The 12212-nt window shown below is 43.4% G+C and overlaps 1 protein-coding gene across 1 annotated transcript in view; it reads right to left on the reverse strand.

The window, feature by feature from the left end:
- LOC309832788 (serine/threonine-protein phosphatase 4 regulatory subunit 1-like) overlaps positions 1-12212 on the reverse strand; it is a gene marked incomplete at its 5' end in the record, with an annotated part of 65186 nt that overhangs the window by 33104 nt on the left and 19870 nt on the right. The window contains 2 exon segments of the mRNA XM_082670754.1: positions 4855-4997; positions 6024-6130. Of these exon segments, the coding sequence (XP_082526880.1) occupies positions 4855-4997; positions 6024-6130 (250 nt within the window).

The raw sequence follows: 12212 nt of genomic DNA on the forward strand, positions 1-12212 counted from the left end.
GGAACTGAAGAAAGTGGATGGCGGGTCCATTCATTGAGAGAGGGGATGAAGACTGAAGGTCTCTGTTTTCTCTGGGAAGTAAAATGCAAGGTCACCGGCTAGGCGCAAGGCAGGGTGAGGTGAAGAGGCTTGATGAGAGCTGCCAAGGATAACGTGAAAAGCAGCTGATGAGGGACAAGTAACAGGACTGCCAGCAGCACTGCAAGCCCAGCGGCGACTGGAACCCATAGATTTGCAATGGCCCCAGTCAGTGCACGATGTGACTCCCCTACCGAGATGGGAACCCAGGATGGAGGGGGCCGGTGGGCTGCGGGCGGCAGGGCCGGGAGGGCGGAAGCACGGTCTAAGGGAAAGAAATGGAGCGTGACGGTGGAGACGGCCTAAAGGGCAGGATGAGAGAGGGAGCAGCTGAGGAAGAACAGGAAGTAACAGCAGGGTACAGAGCGGGTCGGGGAGCCAGAGGTCTCCAGGGCAGGTGGGCTCAGGGCGGTGGGAAGTCAATGGTGAGAGAGTGGACGACATCTTCAGGACTTCAGAGGAGGCAGCTCTGGAGACCCCAGGAAAGGAGCGACCGAGGTACAGCAGGGCGGAGGCGGGCAGTGGAGGTGCGTGAACAGCACAGGCCGACAGCGGGGAGAGCCGGCTCTGCGCCACGGACACGACGCCTCAGCAAACACAGGCTGAGTGTCAGGAACCACGCGAGAGCCTGGGACCAAAACCACGGCTCCTGCCTCCCTCCTCTGGAGTCGAATGTAAGACAGTGATACATGACGAGGCCAAGGACGTGTCAAGTCCCCCAACCCAGCATAACTTCATTTTTAAGAATGTATCCAAAGGAAAGAGAAAAGCCGACAGAAAAATAAAATTGCACCTTTTGTGAAGCTCACTGCATCTACAGGACAAGAAAGCTGAAAGGAAGCTGAGCATTCAAAAAAATTAAAAATATGAAGATGATGAAGATGTACAACGTCTATGACACACAGACGAGCTTCCTAGGGTAGGAAAATCCGTCCTACTCATCTCTTCATCCCCAGCAAGAAGCGCCACGCTCAGCTCGTGATGCGCACTCAGAAGCTGTCTGAACAAATGAATGGCTGGAGGAAACTGCATCGCATTATGATTAGACCTACGTAGGAAAACATGTAAGCGCCCGCAGAAGAAAATGCGAAAATAATCAAAACACTGATGACAGGACAGTGGAGGCAGGATGACTTCTTTCCTTATTTAAAACCATCCTTGGGCTTCCCTGGTGGCGCAGTGGTTGAGAGTCCGCCTGCCGATGCAGGGGACGCGGGTTCGTGCCCCGGTCCGGGAGGATCCCACATGCTGCGGAGCGGCTGGGCCCGTGATCCATGGCCACTGAGCCTGCGCGTCCGGAGCCTGTGCTCCGCAATGGGAGAGGCCACAACAGTGAGAGGCCCGTGTACCACAAAAAATTTTTAAAAAAACATCCTTAATCCCATCACACTGTCTGATAGTCAAAAGTGAGCATCTGGTCTTTTAAGAATGCTTGGATCAAGGGAAAAATACAAGTCAAAACTGTAGACTTTCTTGGCAATGACAATAACAAAAACTTGGCATATCATAAAAAAATTAGTGGAAATCCATCCCCAGAATCAACTGACAGAAACAGAAATGACACAAGGTTATTTGTTGCAACAATTTTAATGTGGCAAAGGGTAGACATGACCTAAGGTCTACGGATAAAGTACAGTGGAGTGCTCTGATGCTGGGAAAAGTAACGAGGAGGCCTTCCCTCGCCTGTCATGGGCTAATCTCCGGGACACCAAGACAACGGGAAAAGCAAGGGAGAGAGCACCAGGGACAGTATGCCACCTCACACCTGAAAGCAGAACAAGGCGGTACAGGATACGAGGACATATGTGTATTTGCTTAGAGTTATTTGTGCGTGTGTATTTTTTGAAGGCAAGAACCAAAAGCTAATAAAAATGAACATCCATAGGGGAGAGAGAGAATGGGGAGGGAGACAGGAGTAGAAATCAGATTTCTCTAAATGTACTTTCTTTTACAGTTTTGACTTTAGAATCATGTAAAAACATTTTAAATAATTACAAGTCTAAATTAGATCAAAACGTAAAAGCTAAAGCAATTCTTAAAAATGAAAAATAAATGAAAACAAATGAGCCTAACTGTGTATCAGGATGGCAGCTTAACCACAAAAAGAAGGGTTAATGCAAGTGACTTTAAAATACAGTAATATTAATATGACTGTGCATCTCTACTGGGAGATAGCCTAAAAGCAAAAAGAACTGCAAAGAAATCCTAAACTATATTCAGTAATCCTACCAGGTTGTTAGTAATACTACTGGTATTTTTATTTTAGATACACACACATACACATCACACACACACACATTAATACCATGAAGAAGGAAGATTTATACTGTGTAAAAAACAAACAAATAAAAAGATACAAATATAAAAATCAAGTAAGTAAAAGCCCTATAATCTTAAATTTGAGTTGGAAATATCAATATAAACTCATGAGGAATTTTTATTTTTTTAAGAAAATAAATTGCTCTGTCACTAGAAGCCATGACCACTCTTGTAGCGATGAGCATCTCTGGTACCCACATTCTCGTTTCTTATTATTATTTCCCTCATAAAGGAACCAGGGCTCCTTGGAGAAATAGCTGATTCCAGGTAAAGTGAGCTAGCAAAGTCTACTGGATCACATCAAGAAAATTCAGGAGCCAACTTGAAGGGTTACCTCTGGTCAAAACTAGGACAATTTGATTATTAAAAAGAATAAAAACTACAGTGGCTTAAAACATATCTAATATGTTAAAATTCAGGAGTTCATAATAGTACTCAACATAAAATTTTAAAACCTAATTGGTAACCTTGTAGATTATTAGGATACCGACTGATTCTTCTAGAAACTGGTAAATAAAGGGGAAAAGTAAATCATTTAACCTGTCTCCCATAGACAGTTTTTCAGAGTTACCAAATAGCTGAGGGGGAAGTTCTTTATGGAAGAATTCCAGCTATTAAATTAAGAAGGAATGATGAGGGATTCCCTGGTGGCACAATGGTTAAGAATCCACCTGCCAATGCAGGGGACGCAGGTTCGAGCCCTGGTCTGGGAAGATCCCACATGCTCTGGAGCAACTAAGCCCACAACTACTGAGCCTGTGCTCAGAGCCCGTGAGCCACAACTACTAAGCCCGCGTGCCACAACTACTGAAGCCCACATGCTTAGAGCCTGTGCTCCGCAACAAAAGAAGCCACCACAACGAGAAGCCCACGCATCACAGCAAAGAGTAGCCCCCGCTCACTGCAACTAGGGAAAGTCTGCGGGCAGCAACGAAGACCCAACGCAGCCAAAAATAAATAAATAAATAAATTTATTAAAAAAAAGAAGGAATGATGTTGATAACAGATACACACTACTATATATAAAAAAGCTAACCAACAAGGACCTACTATATAGCACAGGGAAATACACTCAGCATTTTATAATAACCTATAAGAAAAAAGAATCTGAAAAAGAATATATATACATATGGGGCTTCCCTGGTGGCGCAGTGGTTGACAGTCCGCCTGCTGATGCAGGGGACACGGGTTCGTGCCCCGGTTCCGGGAAGATCCCACATGCCGCGAGCGGCTGGGCCCGTGAGCCATGGCCGCTGAGCCTGCACGTCCAGAGCCTGTGCTCCGCAACGGGAGAGGCCACAGCAGCGAGAGGCCTGCGTACCGCAAAAAAAAAAAAGAGAATATATATACATATGTATGTATAACTGAATCACTTTGCTGTATACCTGAAACTAACACAACATTGTAAACCAACTATACATCAACAAAAAATAGAAAATAAAAGAAGGACGGAATTAGAGCATCACAATTTTGCAACCTCTAACAAAATCCCAGATCTAGGTGATGATAACTAATGGTTGATCACAGATTGATGAGGAACTCTGTCATAAACAGATAAGGCTGACAAAACCTAATCCGGTGATGACACTGCTTTTGTGCTTCCTGATTTGATGCAGCAGGAAAACACAGCAACACCTAAAAAGTGTTCTCACTACACGATACAAAAATCTGAGTCTGACTGAGCCTCTAGGCTTCACCAGTTTGGAGGAAATGCTGGGAAAAGAGGAACATCTCAAACAACACTGGAAATGCAATCAGCCGGATCACAAATGTGGAAAAACCTATAGGACTAATGACCTAGTTTCCTCAACAAATACACAGCAGCGGAGGAAGAACTGTTACAAATTAAAGGGGATTTAAAAGACACATCAATCGAATACAATGTGTAGACCTTGTGCGTATTCTGATTTGAACAGACTATCTGCAAAAAGCAGATTTATGACAAAACTGGGAAAATTTGAACAGTCGCTAGATGTTAGATGATATTAAGGACCTACTGATAGTTTTTATACTTGTGATAATGGTACTGTCGCTATGGGGATTTTTTAAGTGTCTGGATTTCTTAGGGAGGAATACTAAAGCATTTACAGTTGAAATGTCTGGGAAATGCTTTTATCTGGGTTGGATTTATCTGGGTAAGATAAATGAAAAACGACTGGTCAAGTGTTAATGATAGTTGGAGCTGGGTGGAGAGTACACGGGCATTCATTTTAATACTCTCGCCACGGCTAGGTGCGTTTGAAAATTTACATAGTAAAAAGTGGGGAAAAAAAGAAATATGATAATGAGAATGCGTGCCATCTACCTTCCTATGTGATTAAAGAAACTGGGCACAAAGGGACCTTTCATTCTTGAGTCACTTAACTCTAAGCAGCTGTTTTCTGAATTATGAATATCAGCGAAAATAAGACGAAAGAGAATTTGCTACAAAGACCTTAAGGTTATAATTTTTCACACCTGGTTGTTTGGATCTGCGAGGCACCGCACCACGATGGGTATGAGATGTTCAGAGAGCACCACTGGAAAATCAGACCTTTTTTCTTGTAGAAAAATGGCAATAGGAGGAATCTGTTCCAGCAGCTCAGCCCGCACTGTGGGCTCTGCAGCAATAAAAAAATGAGACAAAGAATTATATAAGAATAAGCCAAGCATCTTATATAGTATATATTGATAGTTTCTAGCTTTTCTTACTAAAATACTTCATCAAGGAAATTAGACAAATGCAGGTTAAAAAATCATTTCCCATTTAGAGTATTTATGCTACAGACAAGCTTAAAAAGCTTATAAGCTGCACGGCAATACAAAAACATAAAAAGCTGATAAGCTATACGGCAATACAAAAACATAAAAAGAAGAGAGAATGACAACTCTATTATAACAAGCCATATATAAATCAAGGAGGGGGCAAGACATCTGCATGCCGGGCCAGCGTCCAAAACCCATTACAACTAACGGCATATATGCAAGACCTATGGGCTGTGCTTATTCAAATTCCAGCCAGAAAGTATACGTTACAAATAATTCTTTCATAAATGCACTCCCCCACAATCCACGCACCCCAATTGTTTCTAAGGCAAAGCATTAAACGAAAGAGCGGCTCTAGCTCCAATACACCACATTAAATTTCACACGAGTATATAATTGCTTCAGCACCGTAAACGGTGACTCACTTACAAAGAGAATCCATTTAAGGGCTCAAAACATCCACTCGAGCCTTTTTAAAAGCGTTGTGTCATGCTCATATGAATATTTTAAACTAATATGGGAGCTATATGGAAGGGTTTATTTTTCTATTTTCGGTTAAAATGATCAAAATCTAAAGCAAGCCAATCAGCTATCACAGCTTATATACAATTTCTTGGAAATGTACAACTTAAAAATATAAGCGGGCTTCCCTGGTGGCGCAGTGGTCGAGAGCCCGCCTGCTGATGCAGGGGACGCAGGTTCGTGCCCTGGTCCGGGAAGATCCCACATGCCGCGGAGCGGCTGGGTCCGTGCACCATGGCCACAGAGCCTGCGCGTCTGGAGCCTGTGCTCCGCAACAGGAGAGGCCACAGCAGTGAGAGGCCCGCGTAGAAATAAATAAATAAATAAATAAAATAAAAGTATACAATCCTTGTACAAACCTGCATCTTCCGACAATCTGACCACGATCTCCATTACCGTTATGAAGTCTTCTTCATTGTTACTGAAGTCCCGGAAGATATCAAGCAGCCCTCTGGCAATAATCTGACTGTGGAAGCGCGAAAGGATCCATACAGTTATGTGTGCTAATTCCGGCATGTGCTACGAGCAGGTAATACAATCATGGGGGAAAGGAAAGTCAGCCACCTCCGTCCAGAGGGAGAAGACACGGTCAAGCAACATGCAAAGGTGGTCAACATCCTATAAGACGAGGACCCACATCCTCCAGTCTGGCAGTCACTGGAGGTGGAAACTGTCCACCTGCACAAAAGAACACCTTTTTCTCCTTTTCTGACTGATCCTTCAGGCCTAGATAGACTTGGAAAAGAGATCCCATAACAGCGGGAGGGAATTAAGTGACCAATACAAAATGCAGCAGGAAAAGGTCCAAAGGGACATCCGATGGCCATCTCAATCTCGAAGGGCCTCTACCCTCTAGGTGTCAGTAGCAGCCCCCTGGCTGCCCCCTCCCCATGATGTGACAATCAAAAATGCCTCTATATATTGCCAAGTGTCCACTGGGGCCAAATCACCCCTGGTTGAGATCCACTGCATTAAAGGATGCTGGGCAAAAGGCATACAGGAACTCTCTGTACCACCTTTACAGCAGTTCTATAAATCTGAAGTTACTGCAGAAGAAGGTTCAAAGACAAAACAAAACACAAAGGCCAAAAAAGCCACAATGGGGCAACACGACCGCCACTACAAGAACGAAAATTATAGTAACAACACCTAGTGCTGCTAAAGACATGGAGCAACAGGGATTCACAGATTCTGCTCGTGGGAATGCAAAGTAGCACAACTGCTACTCGGAAAACAATTGGACAGCTTCTCAAAAAGTTAAATGTACGCTTGCCACGCAACGCAGCAACTCCCTCTTAGGTATGTACCCAAATGAAATAAAAACGCATGTCCACACAAAGACTTGTACACAAAGGTTCATATTAGCATCATTCATAATAGCCACAAGATGGAAAACATCTCAGTATCTGTCAATTGGGGAATGCACAAACAAAACACAGAATATCCATACAGTGGACTATGACTCAGCAACAAAAAGGAGAGAACTGCTGGTAACAGCAGGGAGGAATTCCAAACGCATTTTGCTAAGTCAAAGAAGCCAGCAGAAAGGACTACATACCACATGATTCCATTTACAGGAAATTCTTAAAAAGGCAAAACCTTAGCATCAAAAAACAGATCAGTAGTTGCCTGGGCCAGCGGTGGTGAGAGAGGGGGAGACTGACTGCAAAGAGGCAAACAAGGAAACAAGGGGCTGATGGAAATGTTCAAACTTGACCATGGAGATGACTGCATGAGTGCCTGCATTTACCCCAAATTCACCTCACTGGACGCTCTAAGTGGGTGGATTTTACTGCATGAAAAGTATGCCTTGATAAAGGTGTTTGTTTCAAAGACACTGATGAGGGGAAAAGTCAATGGGATCAACAGTGGCTAACGGTGGCCTGGAGGCCTTGGTGTGCCCGCAAAGAGGGACTGGCGTTCCTGATGGGTGTCTTGGAGCAAATGGAAAGGAGCCTCTGTCTGCCTCTGTCTGCTCCTCTGGGTACCTGACAATCTAGAAATAATACACGTCTCTGTGTCATTTCTGGCCAAGCATCGGGAGAAGAGCTGAGGTCGAAAACCCACCTTGATTTTCAGAAAAAGATGACTAGAAGTGTGTGGAATTCAAAGAGGCATCTTTTGGCCCAGCATACTACGGGAAGAAATCCATCAGCTCGAGCCTGCCCGTGGAGAGACTTATACCACCCCTGGGATGAAAGGTCGAGGTCTGGCAGCCAGGAGGTTTGGGGAAGCCGGAACAGACACTATGAAGTCCCTGATTACAGTTCACTGGACCACATTCATGGCAGCCTCCCGGGGGAAATCAAGCAACTAAGATCCCCAGTCTGCTTGTAGGGCCATAGAACGGATAGACAGAACTGCATGCAGCCTCAAGTGGTCACAGGAGGCCTGCCCTCTTCAGGAGAGCAAGGAAAGGGGTAAGAGAGGGCCCTGAAGCAGGGGCACATCCACCGCTGTGAATTCAGAGCGCGAGAGAGCTAAAGACGCAAACAGGTCAGGGCTTTGGCACCAACACTTCGACTGCTTCATGTTGGAATGACCTGGCGAGGTCACAGCGGATGAGCAGAGTCCAGAAGCATCAGAGTCGATACTTCTGTCAGCTGTGCTAATGACATGAAAGAACAGTGGACAACTGTGCACCTCAGGGAAGTGTGAGGAAGCTTAAATGAGATCGTGAGATCGTGCACGGGAAGCTCAGAGCATGGCACCTGGCACACGATGAGTCCTCTAGTGCATCAGCCATCAACCATATTACGATATAAGCAAAGAATTGCAATCAAAATGTCTATCAAAAGAGGGAAGCTAAAATAAATTGTGATGTAGCTATACACTGGCATACCATACAACCATTTTTACAGGTACCTATAGAAATGCACTGAGTTAGAAAGCTGCCCATGATACATGAAATGAAAGAACAAGAGGAAGAATTTTACATACAGTATGAACCCATTTCTTAACAAAATTATGCTTTTGCATATGTGTGCAATACATGTACATATAAACACACTCATATATACGTACACTCATTTAGGAAACGTGTGGAAGGATATATACACTGAACGGCTCATGGGTACTATCTAAGATTATAGTGCGGAAGGGAGGGAGACTCTCACTATTTAACTCCTGAAACTGCTACATTTCAAAGAGCATGTATTATTTCTGCGAATTTTTTTTAAACATAAAGAAAGAGGATGGCTTGATTTCACATGGCATGTTCCCTGGAAATGTCACCACAGAAGGAACCCTTGGCGTCTCTGTCCCTCCTTTCCCTCACCCACTTGTGCAGTTATGATCATGAGTTTAGCCCCACTGGCTCTGGACTAGGGGCAGGAAGCCAGGGGTGCAGAGACCAGCAAGTTCCAGGTCCCGCTCTGAAGGAGCTCACAGTCGAGGCCTGTAAGGAGGCAGGAAAATCGATGGTGACCAACAGTGATGCGATTCTAAAGACGGAGAAGAAGGACGTGGAGGAATGAGGCAGGGAGACGAGCGTGCGGATGAGCAGGTGTTGGGTAGGGAGACGCGGAGGGGTGAGGTCATTGGCCGCCGACGTGGGAACAGTCAGACGAGGACTTGAAAATAAGCCTGATTCATGTGCTGCAGGTCACTGGAAGAGCTGGGCATGCTGGGGCAGTCAGGTAACACGGGGGCTCTCTGTGCTTCCTGCTCAGTTTTTCTGCAAACCTAAAACTGCTCACACAAATGAAGTCTGTTAATTAAAGTGAAATAAAAACCTCCCAACAAACGAAAGCTGTGAGAATTCATTGACAGTGGTCTTGTGCTAACAAGAATTGTTAAAGGAAGTTCTTGAGGCAAAAGGATATCTGACAGAAATGGACAGTTTACAAAAAGAACTAAAAAGCACAAAAATGGTAAAAATGATAGCAAATATAAAAAATATTTTTCACGGGCTTCCCTGGTGGCGTAGTGGTTGAGAGTCTGCCTGCCGATGCAGGGGACACAGGTTCGTGCCCCGGTCCGGGAAGATCCCACATGCCGCAGAGCGGCTGGGCCCGTGAGCCATGGTCGCTGAGCCTGCACGTCCGGAGCCTGTGCTCTGCAACGGGAGAGGCCACAACAGTGAGAGGCCCGTGTACCGCAAAAAGAAAAAGCAAAACTCATTCGACTTTTCTTAAAAAGGCAGGAAAAGAGGAAACTACCAGGAAGAATTGAGACAAACAGAAAACAAAGTGCAAGACAGTAGATTTAAACTGAACCATATCAATAGTAACAAATGTAAATGAGCTAAACATTCAAATTAAAAGGCAGATTGTTAAACTGGATAAGAAAGCAAGACCCAACTATGTGCTTTCTACAATAACCAGGCTTTAAATATAAGACACAGGAAGGTTAAAAACAAAAGTATAGGCAGAAATATACCATACAAACACTAATCAAGAGAAAGCGGGAGTATATATATTAATATTAAACATAGTAAGCTTCAGAAAAAGGAATATGACTAGAGATAAAGAGGGACATTGCACACTGATCAAGAGATCAATTTGTTCAAGAACACAGGGCAATACTAAGGGTGTACACACCCAAGAGCACAGCTTCCAAACACACAAAATGAAAACTGTTAGAACTGAAAGAAAAACAGATCAATCCATGATTATAGTCACAGATTCCAACATTCCTCTCTCAGTAATCGACAGAACAAGAAGACAGAAAATAAATAGGAATAGACAAGACCTGAATAATGTTTTTAAACAACTTTCCGAGTTGACATTGATAGGATACTCTACCCAAAAACGTTGGGATGCACGTTCTTTTCAAGCGCACGTGAAACATGCCACAAGTTAGAGTAGATTTCTGAGCCGTAAAACAAATCTCAGCGACTTGTAAAGAAGAGAAATAACACCAAGTACGTCCCCTGACCACAGAAGCCTTAAACTAAGAATCAAGTAACAGAAAGATACCTGAAAAATCTTCAAGTATTTCTAAATTAATCAATATACTTCTAAATAACTCATTGGTCAAAGGAGAAATCATTATGGATGTTAAAAATACTCTATACTAAAAGGTAATGAAAATATTGCCTATCAGAACTTGAGGATGCAACTAATATAATATTTAAGTATTTATAATACTTAATATAGTACTTAATAGCAACCTTAAATGTAAAATGCAGATGTTATAAAGGAAAGGCCAAGAAAGTAAAATGTTGAGCATTCCTCACAAGAAGTAAGAAAAGGAACAGCAATTAAATTCCCCCCCCCCAAAAAAACTCCAAGGAAGAAAATAATACAGATTAGAGCAAAAATTACTGAACTAGAAAATGAACATATAACAGAGGAATTCAAAGACAAAACTTGATTCTTCAAAATAACTAATAAAATTGATAACCCTCTGGTTAGAATCATCTAGGGAAAAAAAAGAGAAAAGGCAACGAGAGCCAACAACAGGATGGAAAATGGGGCCGTGGCACAGATTCCACAGACACTTGCCAACAGACAATGAAATAACAGGTCTAAGCGGTGATTATTTGTGACCATTAAAATCATTAGAAGAAAGGTTGGTAAGGAATTTTGTAGTGAAAGAATCGAACACCTGCGCCCACTGCTCAATACTAACATCTCGGCCAGATCTTGCCTCCTGATGTTTTGTAATAAAAAGTACACAAGACAACATATGAAGTATTGTTTAAAAGAAAATTGAAGTAGAATCTAATCAAGTCTCCAAGTTTAATTTTCAGTTTACAGAAAATACAGAGAACAAAGGAACACATGAAATTATACCATGAGAATAATGACCACCAAATCCAGAATGTGGAAAATTCTACAAGACTAATGACCCCTTCAAGAGGGACTTCCGTGGTGGCGCAGTGGTTAAGAATCTGCCTGCCAGGGCTTCCCTGGTGGCACGATGGTTGAGAGTCCACCTGCCGATGCAGGGGACACGGGTTCGTGCCCCGGTCCGGGAAGATCCCACATGCTGCAGAGCGGCTGGGCCCGTGAGCCATGGCTGCTGAGACTGCGTGTCCAGAGCCTGTGCTCCGTAACGGGAGAGGCCGCAACAGTGAGAGGCCCGCATACCACAAAAAAAAAGAAGAAATGATACAATTTACATTAGCCTAAAAGGTCAAATACCTAAAACTAAATCTAACAAGATACAAAAGATCTCTACAACAGAAAACCATGTATTATACTTTTATAGTTATTTATGTGTATGTTTATACATGTATATGTATATATGTGTATACACACACACACACACACACACACACACACACACAGGGAAAGTGAAGAAAACCTTAAAAAATGGAAGGAGTAGAAAACTAGATATTGTAAGGATATCAATTCCTTACATATTGATTTATAGATGCAATGCAACTGCAGTGAAAATCCCAGTAGGTTTTCTTTTCTAGAAACCGATAAATGGGTATTAACATACACTTGGAAATGCAAAGGGCCAAGGGCAGCCAGGACAATCTTGGAGAACAAAGCGGGATAGCAAGGTATCAGGTAACCTCTCTGATACCAAGACTTGGATGACAAAGTTGCAGTAATGAGGATGGTGGGGTCCTGGTGCTACGACAGATACACAGC

The sequence above is a fragment of the Grampus griseus genome (genome assembly GCF_964374135.1).
Source record: "Grampus griseus genome assembly, chromosome: 14".
Classification (NCBI taxonomy): Eukaryota; Metazoa; Chordata; class Mammalia; order Artiodactyla; family Delphinidae; genus Grampus; species Grampus griseus.